Source organism: Centroberyx gerrardi, chromosome 15 (genome assembly GCF_048128805.1).
Source record: "Centroberyx gerrardi isolate f3 chromosome 15, fCenGer3.hap1.cur.20231027, whole genome shotgun sequence".
Taxonomy (NCBI): Eukaryota; Metazoa; Chordata; class Actinopteri; order Beryciformes; family Berycidae; genus Centroberyx; species Centroberyx gerrardi.
The window spans coordinates 4,659,025-4,684,447 of record NC_136011.1 but is presented as its reverse complement, the minus strand read 5'-3'; the positions used below and the strand labels follow the sequence as shown (position 1 = coordinate 4,684,447).

Genomic DNA, 25,423 nt, shown 5'->3' with positions numbered 1-25,423 from the left:
ACATTTTCTATGATGTTTATGATTGCTTTTTATAATGTATATTCCTATATGTTGCTGACACTGCTGGAACATGTGACTGAATTATGTATTTATGTCATTTCTTTTTGTTTGTTCTGTGGTGTCTCTGGAAAAAGAGATCTTGGTCTTAATGACACTATTGCTATGACAGCAAAGTATTGAATATTGAATCATTTTGCAATCAATAACCCGATTACCCTAACAGGTGTCAGAGGTTTTATTCTTCCTAAAGAGACCTGTGTGTGTGTGTGTGTGTGTGTGTGTGTGTGTGCGTGCGTGCGTGTGTATGTGTGTGTGTGTGTGTGTGAGAGAGACAGACAGACAGTGCTGAACAGAAAGGTGTGGTGGTTGGAGGACATTATGCCGATTGATAGATCCTGACAGATTTATGAGTCTTTGTGACTACTGAGCAAACAGAGGGACATAATGATATTTACTTAAGTACATTCTGTGAGGGGGCCAGTATATATGTATGTTTATATACAGTATGTGTGTGTGTGTGTGTGTGTGAGAGACGGACTAACAAATGGTAGGGTGAGAGAGAGAGAGACAGAGAGGGAGGGAACAGTCATTATCAGCAACAGATAGTTTGAGGAGTGACACGTATAGGACACGTATGTGCTCCGAGATAGCGTGCAAGCTAGACTGTAATGGTTACACACACACACACACACACCTGGGCTATCCTGACCAACAGGTAAGATGACACAGCATTATTCACACGCTGCGCTCCCGCACAGACACCCACACCCACACGCGCACAAATACGTGTCACATGACCCTAAAAGCACTTGTATATCCACCTGCTCATGCTACCAGCCCACCCCACCCCACCCCCCCACCCCCCAAGCCCTCGGGCAAAACAAACCAGATGACACACACACACACACACACACAGAAAGTACATACAGTACAGGGCCAAAGGCTAGGGTGGGGGAGGTGGGGGGGGTGGAGGGTTGGGGTGTGAGTTCACTGGGTCCAAGCGAGAGCTCAAGACACTGTGGCCTCATTAGAGAACGCACGCTAGGAAAACGCCCTGCGCTAGGCTGAGCTAGGTCACCACTGACACCCACACCGCACACACACACACACACACACACACACACACACATACACAGACACACTTAAAGGGGGAACTTTGCTCTAAGCGCCTTGTAGTACAAATGCGTGTCGGTGCACGTTGACTGGTGAAAATAATGATTTTGATTTTCCATTCGGACCAATTTGTTCCGTGAAAAGTGATTGAAGAAAAGACTTAAGTCAAAAATAAGAGTAAAGGAAATAATAAAGGATGCAAATGGAGGAGGAAGCTGTTAAGGGGTTTAGGGGGTATTACTTACACACACACACACACACACACACACACACACACACAAAGAGAGGGACACACACACACACACACACACACACACACACACACACTCAGGACGACATTCACCTCACCTATTGCAAGCTGTTGCTAAGCCACAGACACACTGGAGATAACTTGGCACATGCAGTCGAGATAAGCGACAAGTGCAGTTATACTTTCATTTTTTTTATTAATTGTTTTTCGATAAAGGGACAAAATGGGTGTGTGAACAGGATTATGCAGACATCTGCCAGAAAACACAGACAGTGGTTTTCCCAATACAACTGAACAGAGACCCCAACAAATACAACAGAAATTAAAGAGCTAGGTTTGTCCAATGACCTTCGGCCACCATTACAAAAAAAAAAAAAAATCAAAATTATATTATAACCAAAAATAAAAAATAAAATAAAAAGAAACCAAAAAAATAAGGATCCATTCCATGTCTCTGTTTTGAACAGAGCATATAGGTAATAATAAATAGTAACTCCCATAGTAAAAGATAAAGTTCAAGTTCAAGTTACAACAAACAGCTCTCAGAACAGGAATAGAAAAGGCTGATAACAAAATATTCCGCATTGCCATTTACAAAAAAGTCTCAACTCAAGCAGGCTTCTCCACGTCCCCCGGGTCATTTTTAAATATGCTTTGCATATGAAAGTATACCCAATCTAAATATAAAGCACCATTTAGTATTTGGCAATGAAAAAAAAAACTGCAAAACATTAATTTATTTTTTTTGAATTCATTTATTTCGACGCTTTTTTTTTCCGTAATCCATGTACTGCATATGAAGTTGTTTTTTTTCTTTTTTTTTCTCTTCTCGGTACGATGTTGGAATGTAGTCAGGTGGGAGGGGTGAGAGAGACAGAAGCACACAACAGAACAGGCCGACGTCAGCTTGCATTACTGCATACAAGAATGGCAGCAGGGGGGTGGGGGGGGGGGGGGGGGAGGTCCAAACCAAAACCAAAGAAGATATGTACAACCACCTCTGTGGACAGGATACAGAGCGGCAGCCATCTTATGGCCCGCGACGCCTCCCGATGCCACATACTTTAGCTGCTTTTTTATTGGGTTTTTCGTTTTATTTCTTTAAACATACAAATAATTCGCACTATATTATCCTGCCAAATTAAAAAAATATACCGTGGCAGCTTGGGATTTTTTTTCCACTACCAAAAAAGGTATGGTAAATACCTTTAGAGAGAACAAGCAACAGTTAAAAATACGAGCCTCAATATAAATACTATAGTGCCTACTCTAAGTGAACATTGAATTCAAATACAATTCTAGAAATACAGAAAAAGTAGACCATAAATGTGTTTAAGCATAGGAATCGACATGAGTGTGCATTTTCCTATATTTTAAGTTCTTTATTATATATTCATATATAATCTTAATCCTTTCCCCAATGCAAATTGTATTTCAACCTGAAGAGCTGTGAAGAGCCAAGGCAAAATAAAATACAAAAACATCACAGGTTTTTTTTTTTTTTGCGTTTTTTTTTTACCATTTCATATATACTGTGATCCGAGTCTTGAACACCACCAAGACGTTGAGGAAAAGAGAAACGACAACAAAACTTAAATACAGTTTCCCCTAAAAGATAGTGAAGTGTTATTTGCAAAAAACGGTCATTTTTCATATCTATACTTAAAGGAAGATTTGTACAAAAAACAGATTCTTGCAGTGTGAGCAACAAGTTTTGAATGTTTGTCATCTCGCCACCAAGGTCTATAGATTATTCAGGTCTAGATGACAACGGCAATACAGTAAAGCTCCTTGACAACAATGCAGATGTTTGGTGCTGGTGTGACCAGGACTGGGACCAGCATCTTGGACCAAGTGGGAACACTGGTACCGTGCGTTGTTTACTTCTAATTTATAGACCTTGCTGGCAGGGCGAATTTTTGGCCCAGGCTAAGTGCTGGGGTTTCTAAGGGCAAAGACAAATGGCCAAAGGTGAAAGGGCATGGGTACAGAGGTCAAGGGTCAGGAGGCTGGAGTGGCTGGCAACAGATTATGTGTCTAATCTTTTACTGCTTTTAACAATGGGACCCTCGTCATCTGACAGCATTTCAACAGCGTTTTCCCCTTAAGCGTAAACCTGTAAACTGGGAAAATTGAAACAGTGCACTTCATGTCCTATAACTGACAGTCTAGCTTTTTAGACTCAACCCAGGTAACCAACATTGCATCAACGTGGGAGAATGTAAGAGAGAGATGTTGGTCGCCTACTTACTCTCAGGCAGAGTGACAAGTGCTATACTACAAAACGACTTGGGTGAATGTCTGCAACTCAACAAGGAAAAAGAACTCTCCTTTTGGGTTTAAAAGCAATAGCAAACAAAGTAAAATGTGCCCTGCATTAGCCTATGCATACTGTATCAAACTTATCTCATTTTCACTCTTTTCAAGAGCCCTGGAGTACAGATTTAATTTTAGTGATTTATTCTCTCCTTTCTTTCTTTCTTTCTTTCTTTCTTTCTTTCTTTCTTTCTTTCCGCAATTCATAGTTAATCACCCTGTTTTGATACTTGAAATGTAAAGTGAAAGCGATTGCCTCGGATTCCCCTAGCTAATATGTAGCTTCCAGTTCTGTGTAGCTTTCTGTCTGTCTAGCTTGTAGTTATTTCAATGCCCTCAAATAAAGTCAGCCTCGATTGGAGCTCATATATTACTTTATGCATTGTTCCACACACTGACATATCTAAGCAGCGTCGTAGGTTTGTGCTAACGCAGATACATGACACTTCTCAGCCATGCGCCGTATCCCTCAAGTTCAGGATTGTACGTTACAGAGTACCTTTATCTAAGTACCTCCTTACCAGAAACAAAACTACAAATAATTCAGATATACACAATACTGCTTGTACCATGCTTGCCATGAAATCCACATATTAAAGATACTATAGAACATGTAATAGGTAGCTAAATGATGATTAACTAGAATTCTCTGATCTTTCATTATCAGTTAATTGTCACAGTCCATTTGAGCAGTCAGGTGCTTGATGCAAGGACCTTTACTGGGTGGTTTAAACCCTCTAGCAGTATCTAGTGTGACCCCAAACTTATAGCGGATAAGATTATGGCCAATGCAGTCTTGAGATATCAAAGGCACTCTTTTTTTGTTTCACCAAATGATAGTACAAATTTAATTCTTAGCACATCCTTGTCTTTTTGAAAGAAATTTGAAGGCTGTCACCACTTTCAGTTTAGTAATCAAGCCAATTCATGACTTTTTTTTGTTCTCTTTAACCCTGTGTGGACATGGTGTCTTTTAGAAAGATCAGGTTAAGTGCATTTCCAGGGTTGTCAGAAGAGGGTCAAGTCAAAGACTGTTCATTTTCCATGTTACAACACAAAACTGTACATGATATGTGTTACAGAATGTATGCAGCATGGATGTATCTTTCTTGTCTTTTCTCTTTTTGAAGAATAAAAAGAAAAAAACAGAACAAGAGAAAACAGCAACACATTTACTCAACAACTAACCAACCAGGGACAAGTTCTTTTCTTTTTTTGATTAGCAAAAACATACTATGCATGCTGACTAATTCTTAAAAATGGAAAAGGAAAACTCAAAAAAGAAAATAGTACACAACATGTAAATTATTGCACAAGAGAAAGGCTCGAAGTTTTGCGTCAATGCAATAGTATTGCCCCGATACAGAACATGCATTCAATGGGTAATGGAAACGGGGTGTGCTGGTGCAGAGCACATGGTCTTAAGCTTCCACCAGACTGGTGAAAGTGGTGTGTTGGGGCTGGGGCAAATCTACAAGGGACTGGGGTTAAACAGGGGACTGATGGCGGACATAGCTAGGGGGAAACGGTCCCATAGTTCGGCCCATTACTCGGACTTTATTTCGGTACTCAAGGGGCGGTCACTGTGCCATTTTTTCATGTGTTTCTCCAAGGTGCTGTAGACACTGAAGGGCATCTGACAAATCTCACACTTGTACACGTCTTTGCCCACCTGGCCGTGGGTCTTCATGTGGCGTGTAAGTTTGGAGCTCTGGGCGCAAGCATAGTTGCACAGCTCACACTTGTATGGTCTCTCCCCCGTGTGGCTGCGCCGGTGCACTGTCAGGTTGCTGCAGTTCTTGAACACCTTGCCGCAAAACTCACAAGTATCGCTCCTCCGGCCGTCCTTGGAGCTGGGCCGTCCAGGACCCCCCAGGTGCGGTGTGCTGCCCCCGCTCCCTGTACCACTGCGGCCTGACACCCCGCCGTCCAGCTCCCCTGGAGGGGTCGAGAAACGCAGACTGCCATTCTCTGAAGAGTGCTCGGACGAAGAGGCGAAGGGCGATTGTCTGGAATCCCCAAAGTTCAGAAAAGGGTCCTTGAGTTGTCGGGAGGCAGCATAGCCGGCCAGCCACTGGGAGTAGACATTCTCCGTGTTAGGGATGGTGGGGGTGGGCAGGTCAAACTCCTTTTCCAGCTTGATGCGTTTGGAGAAGGGGCTGAGTGGACTGGGGCTGCCCAGAAGCAGTTTCTTAGAGAGGCCTACAGAGGCAGCTTCGTTGGGGGAAGCTCCCCGCCCGTTGACTGTCGAGACGCAGCCCTCCTCGCCACGGTCCGATTCCAGCACCGAGTCCTCCTCGCACATCTCGCGGTTGTGGTGATGGTCTCGGTTGAGGTGGTGGTGAAGGTGGTTCTCCTGGGCCATAGCATTCCGCTTGTGTGCATGGAGGGCTTCACTGAAGTGCTGCATGCTAGCGGCCAGACCCATCCCCTGCATCACCTCAGGCAGTGAGCGAGGGATGGGCCCCTCATCAACCGCTCCTCCCAGGCGGCCTCCGATGCTGCCATTGTTTTCATGATGGCGTGCCGCCTCGAGGTTCAGGCCAAAGTGGTAGCTGTTGTTTCTCCTGCCTGCCCTCTCTCCATTCTGCTCTTCCTCCTCCTCTCCCTCCTCCTCCTCCTCTTCCTCCTCTTCTTCCTCCTCCTCTTCCTCTTCTTCCTCCTCCTCTTCCTCCTCCTCCTCTTCCCCGTTCTCACGCCGCAAGCGGTTGTTCTCACTCTTCAGCTTGGCTACCACTGACTTGAGGGCATTGCTGGCGCTGCCCATGTGCTCGCTGGTGCCAGGCTCTGGAGAGGAGGCCGCTGAGAGCCCATCTTCTGACTTGCCTGTGTTGGGCGAGGACGATTTGTGCATGTGTGTCTTCATGTGGCGCTTGAGCTTGCTAGCCTGTGTACAGGCATGATCACACAGGTGACATTTGTACGGCTTCTCTCCTGTGTGGCTGCGCCGGTGCACTATGAGATTACTCTGGAACTTGAAGGCCTTGCCACAGAACTCACAAGACTTTGTTTTCATGGGCGTGGTGGAGGAGGGCGGTGCCCCCGCAGAGGGTAAAGGGGTGGTGGGAGTGGTCTGGGAGCCCGAGGGTGACTGCATGGAGCCTGGGAGAGGGGGCGGGGTGGAAAGGTATGAAGGTTTGCTGCCTCCTGTACTCCCCGCGCCTCCTGTTCCTCCTCCGGTCTGAAATGGCTGGAGCAGCCGCTGCATGGGGCTGGGCCGGCTGGGGGACAGCGGGGGAGTTGACCCTGAGGTGTTGCCTGCCAGCTCCCTCAGCCGCCGTGAGAAGTCCATGGCCGGAGGGGGGTCCAGGGCCAGGGGAGGGTTGAGGCGCAGCACCCTGTCGAAGGCACTCGGGTGGTGGGCTGCCAGCGCCAGCTCCTCGGGGCTCAGATGGTGGGGGTCCAGGTGGTTCCTCGGAGGGGGGCTGAAGAGAGGCGGCGTGGGGGGGAAACGCTGATGATGGCCCCCACCAGCTATGCCACCAGGGCCACCTCCGCCCCCTATTCCGCCACTATCCCTCCCACCTGAGCCCGAGCCAGGGATGCGGAGGAGGTTGAAGGGGCTCGCGTCAGGAGGCAGATGGAGGCCGTGGAGGGGCGGCTGAGAGGGGCAGTCGGCGCCCCCGCCCAGGGAGGAAGGCCGGCCCATGCGTGGGGTGAGGGGGCTGCCGTGCTCACTTTCCAGGTAGATGCGGAAGCCATGGGTGTTCTGGGCATGCTGCAGCAGGAACCAGGCACTGCCGTACGGCTGCTTACAGGTGGTGCAGGTATAGGTGGTTGGCTCCTCCTTACCTGTTGGAGAGAAGAGACGCTTTTGTTAGAGATGTTAAGTTACCCAAACAGCACACAATACATAATGCATGCAGAAATATAGCATGTATCAACTGATTTCTGTACTCTGTTACATATCATGAATCAGCTATTAATGTATTACAGAATCAGCTTTACTATCAAAATTTCAACTGTGGTGATCAAGGTTCTTCTCTAACATTGCAATTTGGACTACATTAATACAGTCAATGTACATGAACTAATAGGGGATGTTTACTGAATGAAATTCCATGTAGGACAATACAATTCAACTTGGCTGAATCAATCTTTTATTTGATCCCTAGACCTAACTTATGGCTTTTAAGAGTGGTCGGCACATGGTGTTGAGGGCATCGCAGATACAACAGTAGCTCTTATTGAGGTCATGCCCCACATGAGTAGCATGTGAGAAGTAGTGTGTGTGTGTGTGTGTGTGTGTGTGTGTGTGTGTGTGTGTGTACGCATGCATTTGTTCTTCTCCCAGACTGCTTTGGGACATAATTTCTCCCTTTAGACTGACTGTGAGTACTCCATTGTCAGCAGGAGAACAAAGAAACAGGGCTATCCCGGCGGACTACCACTTCACCTTCCCACTGATCTACCAAAATAGAGACTCGCTGACAAACACACACACACACAGGAGAGGCAACAGAAAAGGATCCTTCAAACATTTAAATTACTGCCTCCTCATCTCTGTAGCAGCAGTAGAATTACACAGTAACAAAATATGATATATATGACGAACCATGAATTGTTAAACAGAAGCTACTAATAACAGCAGAGAAAATGTGAGAGTGAGCACTGGTTTTTCTTCCTATTCACAGTGGTTTATTCTTCTCTAGGCATAACCAAATTGGTAAATACTTAATCAGAGGTAGGTTTGGCATTTTGGCAGTGACAGAATCAGTTTTGTCGTATTCAGTTAGATATTGTACTGTAGATACAAAGCTCTAATCTGAAGCATTACCAAGGATCCTGATATTTAGTGTCTCTTCCTTAAGACATAATTCCACAAAAGCCATATGCATGTATGTGCATGCAAGTTCATTCATGTATGCAGCACTCTAGACTCGTATTTGCTTATGTACTGAACATAGCCCCCGACACACACACACACACACACACACACATACACATACAGTCTCATAGACAGAACACTCAGTCCACCAGAGAAAAGTAAAACAGTAGGATTATAAAAACATTTAGGCTCCAATTACCTACTCTGGAAACACAATTGTGAAAGCATCCAAGTGTTCAACACACACACACACACACACACACTCCTAACCCCTTTCGTCTGGCTCACAACTCCTTCCCTCAGTGAAGTAAGCAAAGTCACTTTGCGACGGCAACAAGAGGAACATTTAAAACAATAATTGCCTTTGAATGGCCTCGGCAATGATGACCTGTGGTGGGACCCACAATGCGTGTGTAATCTCATTAGGGAACCGGATGGCCGGCCATCGGCTCATTTACAAGATTAGATAATAAACGAACCCCCGCCGCTGCCACTGACAGCGTTCCACTACTAAGCATGTCGCAATATGGGTGCAGTCGACACCGCGAGCAAGCAGAGGTACAAATAGACACACTGTCACACATAGGATGCACGTACACGCACATTTATATTACATTTTCAGCATGTAGCTGCCACGCTTATCCAGAGTGACTTAAAATGAGCGAATGAGCTTCAATTCCTAGTTCACTAGTTCCTCTTTCACTCCTCACTCCTCTACCCTATATACAGCATATACATATTCACCTATTATACTCTTTTCGTGTAGAATTTTGACATACAAATCGGAATAGTTGGTTGAGAAGTACAATAAATGAAGTTGCATTCCACTTTTTTTCTTCCTTACTCGGTATTCAGTGTGAGCTGAAATACCAAGAAACAGCCCAGGCACGTCTAAATGAAACAAAACAGGTTTGTAGCGAAATCAAAATATGTAAAAAAAACTGTAACTCTAACCCTGCCAAGTCTGGCTTGAGGCTTGTATGTCCTAATGCATGGATGCCTTTTATACGTGGGTAGAAATGTTGTTATTTATGAAATAACAGCCACAACAGTAAAATGAACAACCACACCCATTGACCATAAAACTATCAAAAATTGCAGTGCATAATAATGAATTGAGATATACTGTAATATTATTCCAAAAGCAAAAAAATAAAAAGGTGTCATTCTAGAGGTCGTAATATTGATGTTAATTATCCCAGATCATTTTTTAGGTAAAAAGCTATTTTGCAGCTATTTTGCAATGAGGTGTCACGAACAAGCAATCAATGCGTAAACAGGTGAGGTGGGTTGGAAAAATACACACACACACACACATGAAATTGTGGCGTATCACCTGCTAATGACTGGCAGGACGAACCCGACAAATTAGCAGTGATGCTAAAAGGATGTCATGGTTTACATAGGAGCTTTTACACACCGGCACACTGCAATTTACCTCTAATAGCCAGAAAGACAGAGTCACAGAGGTCAGAATGAAAAAAAAACAGCTTCGACAAATATCTGCAAGGCAAAACTGTGTGTGTGTGTGTGTGTATGTATGTGTAAAAAGATGTGTCATTTTCAACACTTTGGGACATCATTTGTGCTACCTTTCAACATACTGCGTGCTATCAATAATGCATACTGACAAAACATAAGCTATTATTAACGATATACGAACGATAGAAATGATATTGAAGAGTGAAACAATATCTAGAAAAGTGGATGAGTTCAGAATGACACCTTTTTAAGTGTGTGTGTGTGTGTGTGAGAGAGTGAGTGAGAGAGACTCTAAGAGATACAGAGAGACAGACAAAGAGAAAGAGACAAGAGAGTTGTGGGGTTTTGTGTGTGTGTGTGTGTGTGTGTGTGTGTGTGTGTGTGGGGGGGGGGGTAATCCTGTTAACAGGGCATGGGTGGTGGTGGTGGGGGGGGGGTCTGTCTGTCTTTGGATTTCTGTTTTCGGCGGAGGAGTCTCCCCCTCCATTCACCACTGTTAGACTCTTTGTGTCCCTACAGAGCACTGGCTATATGTCTGCACCACCTCTCAGAGATAGGAGAGCTCCCTCTGTGTGTGTGTGTGTGTGTGTGTGTGTGTGTGTGTGTGTGTGTGTGTGCACGTGCGCGTGTCTTTGTCCTCCTCCTTCTCTTTGACCATCTCTGTCTGCTGATGTCTCTTTCACCCTCCCTCTCCCTTTCTCTCTCTCTCTCTCTCTTCCTACACACACACACACACACACACACACACACTCATCCCACATGACCAACAGTTTGGAAAGGCTGCTAAATTATGGATCATTAAAATCGGCACAAATTACCACTAATTGTGGCCACCTGCATAGGGTCTAACCTGTGAATATCATTTGCATTATCAGGACCGGGGTGGTTTTATGTTTCTTTTTTTCCCTCTGGTTGATGCAGCCTAATCTTGGACAGTAAGGGCATTTTCAAGTGTGTAGTCCGCTTTGGTCTGAATTAGGGGATCGGATACCACTTTGGTGCATTGGTTTGGTTCCGTTTCACATGGCAAAATTTCAAGGGAACTGTCATTTATCAACAATACCCACATGGGAGCAGTCATTTCCTGCATGGGTCAGACATTTGGTGCGGGAAAGGACTTTCTTCCAAGGTAAAACCTCATCCATAACCCATAATTCACAGCGGGTTTAACCCATACCCATATGTACGGTAGTTAGGTTGGATTATGTTCTCCCTCCAAACGAAGCTGCGGGGTTTGGAAACGTAGCGAGAAAACCATCCTCTCAACATTTGATGGATGGCGATGGCGATGGTGCAGGAGGTGGCCAAGTTCAACATCATTAAAACAGCTTTGGAAACTGTTTTGAACTGATATCAGAAAGATATTCAGGTCCCGATTTCACAAAACGATGCAGGTAGCAGCTATGGACAACTACGGACACCGTCTCTTTTGTTTTGGCGCTGTATACACGGGTTTTCAGCTTTGGTGCAAACCATCTTAGCAACATCTAAGGGGGAAACATCTCCAGTGTCCGAAAGAACTGCTCTAAACCAGCTAGGTATGAAAAACGATCCCTGCGTAGAGTTAAATCCAGCATGTACTAGTAATGACTAAAAATACTTCTCGTTCTAGAAAATAAGGCTGCGATTAACAATTAAGGCATTGTGCTGAGGCTCTCACCCAGTGTACTTAGCATGTACACTCGCTTAGCAAGTACAAGGGACGGTAAGGCAATTAGAACACCGGGAAAGAGGACTTGGTTTGTTTTTTTTTTAATGTAGGATGCAGCAGCAAAGAGCTACCAAAATAGAGATAGTGAGTAAAACAAGTGCAAGGCACCAACAATACACTCCTAAGCTAATACGCTCCTTTTTGACTTGTCGCTCGGACTTGTCTGCATGCTGATTGAGACTGTAAGGTTAATGGATTTTAGAGTAGGCGACCGCTCCACTCTGTCTCTCTGTAATATACTCCCATCAGCCACTTCATTAGGCAAACTCCACCACTCCGAGGTGGAAAAATTAAGCGAGAAAGATAGACGGATAGAGAGACAGAGAGGTGGAAAGGAAGAGACGAGGTAGAGGAGTAAATAATCCCTCTGATTTAAGTTTAGATATCGGCTCAGATAGAGGTGACAAATATTTGCTGCAACTTTCAAGCTTGGCAACAGCATGGATGGTGAGAGAGGGAAGGGAAGGGAAGGGAAGGGAAGGGAAGGGAAGGGAAGGGAAGGGAAGGGAAGGGAAGGGAAAGGAGGATGGGGGTAAATAACAGTATCCAGTTCTTTACGTGGGGTAAATGTCAAAGCCATATAGCCACTAGAGAGGCTCCAGAGAACACACGCATGCACAGTTCCAGAAATGCCCTAACACTCAATACAAGCCATGCTACAGTGACAAGCGCAGGCATTAAGCCCTATTAAGCCAAGGGCATTGCCTAGACACTTATGTGGTGTTAGATGGGAGAGGGAGGCAGTAAGGCAGCTTGGCTCATGTTTCACGAGCCCTGTGAGTCAATGTGTGTGTGTGTGTGTGTGTGTGTGTGTGTGTGTGTGTGTGTGTGTGTGTGCAGGCAACTTCCCCTCGCCCTGTCTATCCCTCTCAAAAGGAAGTGTACCACTCTGAACAAATGGCTTTCCAAGGGGCTGAAATAACACCACTGTGCCAAGCTTGGGAGACATGCACCCAGATAAAAAAAGAGTCCTTCAAGGGTTCTTTAGTTAGGGTAGTGGAGCTGGAATGACTCCAAGAAGGTTCTGATTTGTTAAAATAAAAACAACTGGCCAATCAGAATAAATAACCCAGTGTGGTTCTTAAAAAAGTTCTGCTAATACTGCTGGTTGGGAGGATTTCATGCATTCTTAAATGGTTCTTTCCAGCACCATAAAGGTCCTGTGTTGAACCATGTGAGCATGGTGCTATAAAAATGGTTCTCTATAGGTACCACAGCAGAACCCCAAAAAGGGTTCTGCTGTGGTACAAGGCTAAAGAACCATTTTCTGCTATGGAACCCTTTTCTTAAGAACGTACATAAGCAGCACATTCTCATTCCACCTTAAAATATGAAAATGCTAGTCATTCTGTCCTATTCTGTAGCTAGATTACCATCATTCCATCCCTCTCAGACCAGCTGGTAACCAAAAGTGGATGCCAGGTCTTGGTTACCAGCTAGGACAGACCTTCTACCCAGTGGAGTGCACAGACGTTGAAAGCACCAGGGGCAGAATTCTCAAAAAGGGGAACTTCTGGACTGTCCTGGTGCTTCAGTTGGCTGAGGTATCTAACACATAAACGCAGTGTCTTAGGTTCAAAATACTCTTGTTGCTTATTACATCGCCTCTCTCCCATCATTTCTGTCTCTTTTCACTGTGAACTGTCTAATAAAACAGAAATGCCATCAAAATAATCTTTAAAAAGGGCAGTTCCTCAGAAATGCTAGAGGGGTCTGGGGCTACGATGCTCCCCAGGGGAGGAATTTCTGTAAATCTGCTTTTAAAAACTAATCTGTGGTCAGGTTTGTACAGTGGCATATACCTACCCTTTCAAGGGAGAACATGCAATATACTTGCATTTCTAACCTCTCAACAAGATTAATATGTAATCCAATCTAGAAATTACAGGTTTAAAAATGAAATGCAATATGAAATTGAAATCAAATCGGACCCTACAGAAGCAGTTTCTTTAAGCTTACATTTCCGTTTTTGAGAAACAAAGAACAAATATGTTTCTATACAAGATAAGAAAGCAATCAATCAGTATTAGTATTCCTACATTATGTCGCTCGGTTTATACGAAATAGCTAGAAATTTCCACCTTTGTCCACAAGTTGTACTGTTCTATCAATAGGCGTCAGTGCTCAATTCTTATCTTATCTTGAGTATCTTAAGATTTTATGGAGAGGACGAAAACATTCATGTGGTCTTAAATGCTCACTGCTGACTAGTGTAAGCTGTTGAAGACAGGGAAGGCATGGGCACCAGGGATGGATAGCCTACATATAGTGGAAATACTGTGGTATAAATGCTCTTCAGACTGGTTCTAAGCCCCTTTTAGCTTCTAGCTCCTCAGGTTATCAGTGTCATCGATGCGTTGACCCGTTAGAAACTCTATCTCCGTGTTTCAATCTGAAAAGGGCACCTAGGACAAAAAGGGCACCCTATGCTTCCACCGTCTTATGCTATCTTTCCTGCCTTATATGAATTCTATCCATCCCTAAGTAGCCCACTCAATTCTTTCTCTGCTATTTTTTCACCATCTCTTTCTGCCAATGTCATTTTATCAGCCAGCTCCCTCTCCTTCTTCACCTCTTTGCCTTTTCACTCTTTGTCCATTTTCATTGCTCCTTTTATCCATCATCCATCCCTCGCTACACCTTTCTCTCTACCACTTCCTTCCCTCTTTCTCCTCCTCCTCGTCTCCTTCCCTCTGTATCTCTACACTGCACTCTCTCCTTTACAGCCCTCCTTCCCCATCTCGCTCCATCCTTTCCCCCCTCTCTCTCCACCCATCGTTGGCTCTCCGGTGGTGTCCTTGGCTGGGTCCACCTCTGGGTGAGATGATAGTAATTGAGGTAATGGAACATCGCTGAAACAGGATTAGCTACGCATACAGGGAGAGAGGGACAATGTCCCTTAATACAATTTGGGATTTCTATCTGAGCCTCAGGCTTTCAGGATCTCCTGCTTATATTTACATCTGGGCATCACCGCTCACTCCTGGTCACCTCTTGCTTTACCTTAAAGGGATACCTTGACATTTTCAAAGAATTTTAGACTGTTATTTTCTTCACCGGGCATGTGTTATAATGTTGGGAGGGATACATGTATTTATTGGCACATCAATAAAGTGAAAAACAGCATGGTACCATTGTTGACATTCCTCTTTCAAAACAATGGGGAGGCAGGGTGGCCTAGTGGTTTCAGAAATTGTCCCTCAACTGGACAATGCAGGTCCAACCAGGGTGGCAATCATCCGCCCTACTGAAGTGTCCTTGAGCAAGACACTGAATCCCTACCAGCTCCTGTTCTGTAGCTGAGCCTGACTTCTGACCTCCCTGTGAAGGGGGGCATCAGAAAAGAGGATTTCCCTATGGGGATGAATAAAATATCACATTATCATTAGCATTATTACGATAGATGTTGCTGGCCGAAAGGTAATTCAGCTAGTAGCTGAAGGACAACTGTAAAGCCTTTTTCTCCAAGTGGCTGGTAAAACATCAGACTAAAATCCAACTGAAGAATTCAAAACGTCAAGGTATCCCTTTAAAAGTGCAGCATTCATAATCATATTTGACTGTGATTATGATGGGGAATTCGATGCATTAATATATGATCATTGCTTTTGTGTGGCAATGATTGCTGTTGTAATACATACAGTATATACTGTATGTTGGCCAGTTTAGTGCCATAGAGTGCTTGTTGTAACATCCAGCCCCTGTACTTTCATCACTCCTTTCTAATCAGCACATACAAATACACATCCACACACAGATACACACACATCCACACACACATACACCTGTTTGCATCAGACTCTCAGTGGTAAGACAACTGACTGACCACAACACAAAGGCCAGTTTGATTGGGAGACAAAACAGAAGTGAGGAAAACCCAGAAGAGAGAGAGACATAGACAGAGGAGAGGGAGAGAGTGAGAGAGAGAGAGAGAGAGAGAGAGAGAGAGAATTGAGGTTGATTTTAAAAGGGTTTCGATAGGACACTGACATTATAGACTGAGGTGTCACTGGTTGCTGGTTCTATCCCAGACAGTGGCTAATACTAGCCAAGGGCACCTAACCATAACCATAACCAAACCATAACCTAACCTCCCTGATGTCATGTGAAAACCTCATAACTTCAGTGTTGGTGATTTTCATGTTTTCAGTTGAAGGATTGCATGATTCCTCTTTGGGCTGAGAAAATTCTACAAATCTACTTAATTTCTATTCTACTTATTTATGAAATGCTTTCAAAACCCATTGGCTGAGATACAAGGTGTTTACCTGACAGCAACAATATATTGTATGTTGCTGTGTATGTACCAACCAGCTCAAAGGTGTGGCTCTAACAGTGTGGCATTTTACATATTGACTGATACGGGTTTTTGAAGGCTGATAACCAATTCCGTTTTGAACTAAGCTGCTGCTGCTATTTTGTGCTGATAATCAATAAAAGTGATAATTTCGATGTCAAAACATTCACAAAAAAATCACAATGATTCTGAATGGTATTCTTGTCAGGATGGGAAAGCCTCAGAAGCAACAGCATTTAGACTACTGGAACCTAAAACCCTCTACTGAAATGCAGGATAATACCAATACTAAGAATAACACTTATGTGGAATTAAACTGTTACATTAGAATCACTGCAGGTTAAGGTCTTCCCATAGACAACCAGTGTATTATTGATCAATTCTGCAATAAGTAGGCTATGTATGTGAGTCAAACTGCAATACTGGCCCCATATACAGTCAAACCAATATATCGGTGTAACCCTAGCAGCAAGTTAGAGCGAGGTCTAGGAAGAAGGGATTTGCACTATCATCCTCTCCCCCAATTATATTCCCCTCTAAGCTCGAGCTTTCTGACTAACTGGACGGCAAACAATTGGAATGCAAACAGTGGCAGCTGGTGTCCAGTCCGCTCACTGGGGGGAGTGACATAGTCAAACAATAACAACATGACTGCAATTGCTGAAACAGGCGGCGCTCCGCTCAGAGGAAAAATCAGCCTCCATTACCGGCTGGGAGTTGCCAGCTAGATCAAAGCGACTTCCCCAAACAGTGTGGTTAGGGGAAGAGCACTACCAATCCTGATGCATCAGCCTAAGCTCGGAAACAAAGAGTGGATTTGTAATGATATACGGGGCTGGACGAAATACAGAAAACACCAAACAATATATGAATAAGGAGTAGGGCTTCGGTTCTCCTTGTGCCGCTGTCATCCTGCATCCTGAACTGGGTGTAGTGGGATATTGGAGCTTTCTTCTAGAAGGAAAGCCTCCAGTTCTGTAAGGGATGAAGGATGAGGGAATCTACTTTCTATAAAGGTTCAATCGTGTTTAGTCCATTGAAAGCTGCAAGGCACTAGTAGATCCAAAAACGTCCTGATCAAGTTTTTACATTGCCACGAAAAACATAAATACCGTTCCATATACTGTATATTGGCGTCTTATTAAAAATCTGATCTGGTCCGGTCAGTGTGGTCCACCTCTGATATGATGCATATGATGCAGTTTGATTGATGACATGTTTATTATAGAATTGATCAATACTACACTGGTTGTCTATGGGGAGATTCTGATATGACATTTTGATTAGATTCCACGTATTATTATGACTATAATCCTGGGTTTCAGTGGAGAGTTTTAGTGTCCCATGATGGTCTGAATGCTGTTTCAGAGGCTTTTCCACCCTGACAAGAGTAAAATTCTGGAGCAAACACTGAATTTTTGCCACGAAAATGGTCAAATATAGCAGATATCGGCATCGGCCTTCAAAAAATCCTTAACTTAAAATAGCACCAAGCCCTTCAATGTCACAACTTTTGCGGATAGAAGCCTTTAGGCCAGACAATAATGATCTGGTATTTTCACGGAAGAAAGAACTATGAACGCATTTGAATTACCAAAAACAACAATGGATTATTGAGCCTGTCTGATTACGTGCTGTGTGCGTGTGTGTGTGTGTGAGTGTGTGTGTGTTTATGTGATGTGTGTATGCGTATGCGTGTGGTCCTGCTGAGCAGCCATACTTTCTAGGCTGGTGTCTGTGATGAGCAAAAATATCAATACCGTCTGTCCCTATGTGTGTGTTTGTGTGTGTGTGTGTGTGTGTGTGTATGTGTGTGTGTGTGTGTGTGTGTGTGTGGGATATATCAATACCTTCTGTCTCTGTGTTTGGAATCCCTGCTGGGCTACAGACTGCGCTATCTGCAACTCCCTCGCCAGTAAATCTACGAACACGTGTGTGTGTGTGTGTGTGTGTGTGTGTGTGTGTGTGTGTGTGTGTGTGTGTGTGAGTAAGAGTGAGTGAGAGAGTGTGTGTCCATCCGTCCGCCCATTATAGCTTCCATGTGACAAAGTTTCTTTTTCTTTCTCTTTGTCATATACACACACACACACACACACAGTAATGTATCTCGTAAAGCCTTTTCTAATGACACAGCCAGGGCTCCTAAACTGTGTTTATGAATGTAATTAAACGGACGGGCCTTTATAGAAGCATCCAAGCGCACTGTAGCAATGATCCGGTGTGTGTGTGTGTGTGTGTGTGTGTGTGTGTGTGTGTGTGTGTGTCCGTTTGGACGACCAGTACTCATGGTGGCAGGGACAGCCTCCACTTAACCCTAAACCACCATGGTGAAATTACAGAGCATCCAAATTACAGCACTTATGTGAGCGTACAGAGAAAAAGAGAAAGAGAGAGAGAGTGGGAGAGACTGGGGTTTGAAAGGGGAAACTTGGTCCTTTCACATGTGCACACACACACACACACACACACACACACACACACAGGCCTATTCAATGACTCAGCTTGGGCTCGATCGCATTTGCTTCTACTTGAAGCCCAGAACGGACGCACCAAGTTACTTTCAACATGTAATCTGTTGCAGAGCTTCTTAATCCAATTTGCTTAATCTGATGGTTTCCAATTCATTTCCGACTTCACATACTGGAAAGCATTTTCTCTGTGTTTCTGCAACACACTCACCTCGTCTTCCTCAATACCCACTTCATTCAATCAATCAATACTACACTGGTTGTCTATGGGAAGCCCTTCACCTGAATCGACTTCAGTTGAGAGTTTTAGTGTCCCATGATGGTCTGAATGCTGTTTCAGAGGCTTTTCCACCCTGACTAGAACACAATTCTTGGCCAAAAACTGAATATAATGAATACATTATTTATTTAATTTAATTTAAAAATATTGAATATTGAAAAAAGCATCAGCTACTGGCAGCTTCAATCCAAAAATATTGGCCTTCGAAATCCTAGTAGCTCTACTTTATATGAAATTAATTAAGTGGCCACGGCGAGCCAAAGGTCACTTTTTCCATTATTATTTCAAGTAATGAAATATATTGCTGTAAATATTTTCGGTGTCAATAGATATTTTCAGAGCAAAAGGTCAGAGGTCGTTTCTCTTGGACTGTGTTTAAAGCTGCAACCTGAAACTTGTCAAAACTGAAAGCCAAAGCACAAAACGACAGGGTTTTTTTTTTTTTTGTTTCTTGTTCCTGGAAGTGCGTAGCTATTGTTGTGACACACACACACACACACACACACGCACACACACGTGTATGTCTCAAAATCCCCGATGAGACATGAGTGCATGCTGAGAGGAAGCAGATTTTCTTTAGTGCCACAAGCAAGAGGTTGGTGGTCACTGAAGACACACACACACACACACACACACACACACACAAAGCCGGTCTGGTATTGAGTGATCTGCAGGGACCTGCAACAGCTGCCAGGCAGGACAATTCAGTCATCAGTGTGTGTGTGTGTGTGTGTGTGTGTGTGTGTGTCTTGCAGTGACCACAGTGGGAGATCACTCTGAGCCGAGCAAACACCTCGGCTGGCCAGAGGCCCACACACACACACACACACACACACACACACACACACCGCTTTGCTTCCTCTCTTTATCTAATCCCTCCTCCGCCCAGTTGGTTTCATCCCTCCATCTGTCCATCAGCGCTGCATACAGGTGGCTGTCCTCTCCGTCTCTCTTTCTCTCTCCCTCCCTCCTTTTTTCTCCTTTCTTCTCTATCTCGCTCTCATTCATTTCCCCATTCGTTTTCTTTCCCATGTTCCCTGCTTCTTCCCTCTCTTTCTCTCCTTCGTCAGCTCTTTCCGTCCCATTGATACAGAGCAACAAGAGGAAGGAAAGGAGAGGATGAAAGGTGAGGGGAGGAGGGCGAGAGAGGTAGCGAGGAAGAAGGAGAGAGAGGGGGAAGAAGGAGGGAAATCGTGACAACGGAGGTAGATAAGGGAAGAGCGGAGGTGAAGAGCATGATGAGAGGATGAATCACTAAAACACACACAGCCTAAACACACACATACACACCCTAACCACCCGCACACACCCTTTATACACACACACACACACACATTTACGGCAACATGTGGACAAGCTGCGACTCGACTGAAGAAGCTGCACGGCTGCCAAAAACCCTTTTCGCTCGTCTACTCTTTCAGGCCATCCCTCCCTCCCTTCCTCCTCCCCCCCTTGTTTTCTTCCCTCTTTTCTTCCAACCCTCCCTCCCTCCCTCTTTTCATCCCTCCATCCTTCCCCTCCCAGGTGGGAAGCACTCAGCGCCCGCTCTTTAATTGTATTCATCCAACAAGGCCAATCGATAGAGGACATATTTAATACAAATTTATAACTATTAGCCATCAGCGATAAAAAGCCTCCTTTTTTTTTTTTTTTTTTTTCCTAGATAGCTCTGCTTGTGGCAAAGGAGAGAGAGCAAGGGAGGAGGAGGAGAGGGAGGAGGAGGAAGAGGAAATACAAGCCATCCTGCTTTTAACACAAACAGCCTCCCACAGTCTCGCTGTCCGACCTTGGAGAGATACGGCTTGAGCCGCATCGAACACATGAGGATTCAGACCAGGCAGGGCTCAATCATATATGTGTTATTTTTCAAGCACTTGATACTGGAAGTGCTGTTTCCAAAAATTAAAAGAGTATTTAATGATGAGCTCTCAGAAAATGTGTTGCCTGGTTAGATTTGTTATTGCCATGGTGTGAGAAACAGCATCCTCAGTCACACTGGTGCAAATGTCAGAAACTAGAGTTGAATGTGCCATTAAAATAGATATGTACATACTAGAGTTTGACCGATATGGGTCTCTGGAAGGCCGATACTGAGTTTCTTATGGATTGAAGCTGCCGATTAGCCGAATATCTTTAAATTTGACCATTTTCATGTCCAATTTTTTTTGCTTAATTCCAAGTATTCAGTGTTTCCCCCAGAATTGCATTCTTGTCAGGGTGGAAAAGCCTCTGAAACAGTATTTAGACCATCATGGGAACCTGAGATAATAAATATCAATAACAGTAAGAAGAAGAAGAAAAAGAGAGAATGCATACATGTATGCTAGCGTCAAATCTGATCAAAATGTTGAATTAGAATCAATTCATGTTGAGTTCTTCCCATAGACAACCAGTGTAGCATTGCTCAATTCTACAATAAATATGTAATCAATCAAATTGCATCATATCCATCATATCATGGGTGGATGACAGTGGCTGGCCCATATCCAATTTTTAATAAAAGGCCGGTATCAGCCTCATATACTGGCAAACCGATATATGGGTGTAACCCTAATACATACTGTGCATAATACATCTTTCAACGAGTTTCCTGCCAAAAGGCAAAGTGACGCGAAACCATACATAGTTGAGAAGCTAAATATTACATCTCATATCAAAAAGAGTGCGTTTCTGGACGTTGCACAGTTACACGCGCAGGGAGACAAACAGATAGATAGCGCCGCGACGAGATGAAGCGCGAAGACAAACTCCCCTCCGGCGCTCCTTCACAACCTTGTCTGCTTAACAAACACTGCAGGCTTGATTCATTAGAGCTGCAGTCACTACACCCTGAGAGCCCTATCGATCCCCCAGACGTTTTATACAGGCCGGGGGAAAAGGAGGAAGACGAAGAGTACAGAGAGAGAGATGGAGAAACAGAGGAGGAGGTGGGGGGAAAAGAAGAAAAAAAAGCAAGAGACAGGCTGAATATATGGCTGTATTAATACGAAGCGAGCAGCAGTTTACCTGCCTCTTTAAATTCATTCTGGTGCGCTATGCGACTCTGACGGCTCCCGGGGAGAGAAGGGGCCCCGGACTCGACGCCAAAGGAAATCTCCAGCCCTCCAAGAGAAACAAGGTGCGCACGGGCTGGAACCGAGCGCGGCGAGGAGAGATGATGGAGAGGGAGTTTTTTGGTACGCTTGAAACCACCAGTCAAAAAGTACTGGAAAGACAGCAAGACTTAACGTTTTTCCTGGTTGGCTCTTCTTCAGTGTGAGATGGATTTCACCAGGGATGCAGTGGAGGGTAAATGCAGCTTTGCCCAATGTTTCGTTTGCGCAATAGAGTTTACCCAAAAAAACACATGTGGAAAGAGAGGCTGAAAAGAGTGGATACTATTGAGAGCGTAACAGCAAAACAGATATTTTTCATGTCAAATGGTTATACTAAAACTCCCATGCTTATGTGAAAATATCACATATCCGGCTAAGACTGGCAGTTTTGTGTAGCAGACTTGTAAAATTGACACAAAAAAATGATACAAAACTAGCACACAGTTTTGAACTAGCAGGGACTACTTTCCCTGTTTCCATAGGAAGTGAAGGTGATGGGTGATGGGAGACGGTGTGCAGCTAAAAATCACTGCGCAGCGGATGAATACGAGGTTTCTCAGCTGAAAAAGTTCCAGAAATAAACCTGGCTACATCAGCTGTATTGAGTTAATCATATTTCATTTTTTAAATTTATGAATCGACAGGCCATAAAATAAAAACCACTAACAACTTTTTCTTCTTCCCACTCTTTTCTTCTTGGTTTTCTTACTATCACTCAACATGGTGTATGCTAAAGTGTTAGCATGGAGCATCAGAGCCAATGATCACATGGAGGATTTTGGTGTCTATTTTGGTGTCAATCTCCCAAAAACTTGTTGTATTCCTTAAACTATCAACCATGTGAAATTTGTAATAGGAATTAATTAAAAAGTACAACGTGGAAAAAGTCAAAATTGCTGAATGAAAAGGCTTGTGACTGGTCAACACCCTGCGTGAGCATATGGCACAGGCAACGCTTCTGAATCAAACAAAACGACACTTGATAAAAGACTTGCAAGGGACGTGAAAGGCACTTCTGTTTGTGTGTAGACAGCGGTATTCATTTCTGCATACACAAACACACACACACACACACACACACACACATGCGCACACACACAAACACACATTGACATATGCCTGGGGCCTGGCCACCAGCACAGGACAAAAAGGCCAGTAAATAATTAAGAAGTGTGAAAAGCTACGGAGGGAGAGAGAGAGAGAGAGATACAATGCATTCAATCCTATCATTTGTACATGGTTGTGATCATGTGCGTGTGTGTGTGTGTGTGTGTCTATTGTGCAGTTGTCTGTATTATGTAAAGAAAAGAGTAAGAGTACACCATGTATGTAAAATCGCTTGTGTCTCTAAGTGTGTGTGTGTCTGTGTAATGTCTACATGTGTGTGTGAAGTTGCGTGAGTAATTGTCTGACTCTCTGTATGTGTGTGTGTGTGTGTCCAAAGATGCTCCATTAGCGATTTGGAGAGTGGTGTGGGGGGCCTGGCATTCCCATCAGGGCCGAGCGAGGCCTAAGTGCTGCACCACACACACACACTCCCAAACCCCAACCCGACCCCACCCTCGTGGGCACAGCACTGGGTAGCATAGCACCTCCCCCCCACCCCCACCTCCTCCCCCTCACCCCTAAGCCCACCTAGGACGCCCTCGTAGCGCCTCTCAGCCGGGGCCCAAAACACCACACACACACACACACACGCACAAGCGCACAAACACACACACTCATGGTCCACTAATGACCAAACCCAAATAGCTCCCAAACAACTCTGAAGAGCTATTAGGAGAGGGCATTTTGATGGGGAAGTGATTTTTTTATATGCCATTAAAAGCCATGGATAAAATGGGCGTTCGCGTAAATACAGCCACAGGTCGGAAGGGGATAGCCAAACAGGGATAATTGAGAAACCATACTTCCCCCCGGAGATAAAGGTAGAGGAGTGTCCAAATGTTGCTCTCTATCAAAGTAAAGAGGGTATCTAAGGTAAGTAACAAAGAGGAGCTTTGTTCCTTTCTTTTCCCTCAATGTGTTTTCCACATTTTGGGACTTTTTGAGGAGGTTTTTTTTTGGACGTGTGTCTTTCTGGGACTTGGTCTTCACATGTTCCGTACGTTCTGACGTGATTTCGACATCTTGTGTCTTTTTTGAAAAGTTTTTTGATCTCTACTGCCTTTTCGAAAACTTCTGGGACGGGATTTTCACATGACATGCCCATTTTGAATAGATTTGTACACATGCTTTGGACATGTTACGGCTTTTTTTAACCTTTTTTTTGCACATTTTCCCTATTTTGTCTTTTTCAAAAGTTTCTTGCTCATGCTGTCTCTATCTTGTGTCTTTTTGAAAACTTTTTTCAATCTCTACTGCCTTTTTGAAAACGTCTGGATCACGCTTTTCACATTACATGCCCTTTTTGATTAGATTTGTACACATGCTTTGGACATCATGCTGTCTCTATCTTGTGTCTTTCTAGCAAGTTTTGGGACATGCTTTCCACATTTTATGTTCTTTTGGACAGCTTTTCGGACATGCTTTTGACGTTTCGTCTTTTTGAAAGATGAAATGTCTTTTTTGGCAACGTGCTTTCCCTATCGTGTCTTTTGAAAAACTTTTGGAACATTCTTTTCAAATTATGTCATTTCAGACCAGATTTCAGGCATGCTTTTGACATATTGTGCCTTTTTAAAATGTTTTGGGACATGTATTTGATGTTACAGTTTTTCCGACATGCTTTCAAAAACACCTTGACTTTTGAATGTTTTTTTTGCACATGCATTCCATATCTTCCGTCTTTCACTACACTTTTGAGTCACGCTTTTCACGTTATGTGCCTTTGGACAGCTTTTTGGGCATGCGATCGACATTTCGTGTCTTTTTTTGAAAACTTTTGGGAGCTCTTATAATCTTAAAAATGTCAAAGTCGAATTGAAACATTAAACATTCTCCTGAAGACTAAAAATAAAGCTATTCTCCACATTTTTACTGAAAATCTGAGTCCAGGCAGAGAGACTATAGAGGCTCCTGACAGGGAGAAAACAGCTTGGGTTCCAGGGTAAACAGGGTCCGTTCCTTGTGAGTCGAGCGCACTGGGAATCACGTCAGTTCAGGTTCAGACACGATTTAGAGCCGTATACGTAACTTTTTCCTAGAAGGAGACGGTAGGCTTGGCATACCTGTGTAGCACCGCTCCTCCTCCTCCTCCTCCTCCTCCTCCTCTTTTACCGCCTTCCTCCCTTTCTTTTCTACGTCCCTTTTTTTTTTTTTTACAATTCAGTCTTTCTCCTTTCTCTTTCTTGCAGAGAAGAGGAGGGGGAGAGAACGGCAAAACATAAACATCACTCATCGAGCAAACACGCCCACACACACACACACACACACACACAAACACACAGAGAACGAGGCAGGCAGGCCTAATGCTGTCTCAGCCACAGACAGATATTATAATTTCACAGCAGGCCTCACACACTGGGATGGAGAGGATAGACAGCAGTGGAAAATGTTGAAACGCACGCACACACACACACACACACACACACACACACACACTCCTGTCTCAACCCAAAATCATAATCAGCAGTAAAAAATA

General features: G+C 44.1%; 1 protein-coding gene across 2 annotated transcripts in view; it reads right to left on the bottom strand.

The window, feature by feature from the left end:
• Window positions 1–2,085: 2,085 nt before the first annotated feature.
• Window positions 2,086–25,423, bottom strand: part of bcl11aa (BCL11 transcription factor A a) — a 54,074-nt gene continuing 30,736 nt past the window's right edge. For both annotated transcript variants that reach the window (XM_078288573.1, XM_078288574.1), the window contains one exon: window positions 2,086–7,471. In XM_078288573.1, coding sequence (XP_078144699.1) covers window positions 5,226–7,471 — 2,246 coding nt within the window. In that variant the 3' untranslated portion in view covers window positions 2,086–5,225. The remainder of the gene's footprint in view (window positions 7,472–25,423) is intronic.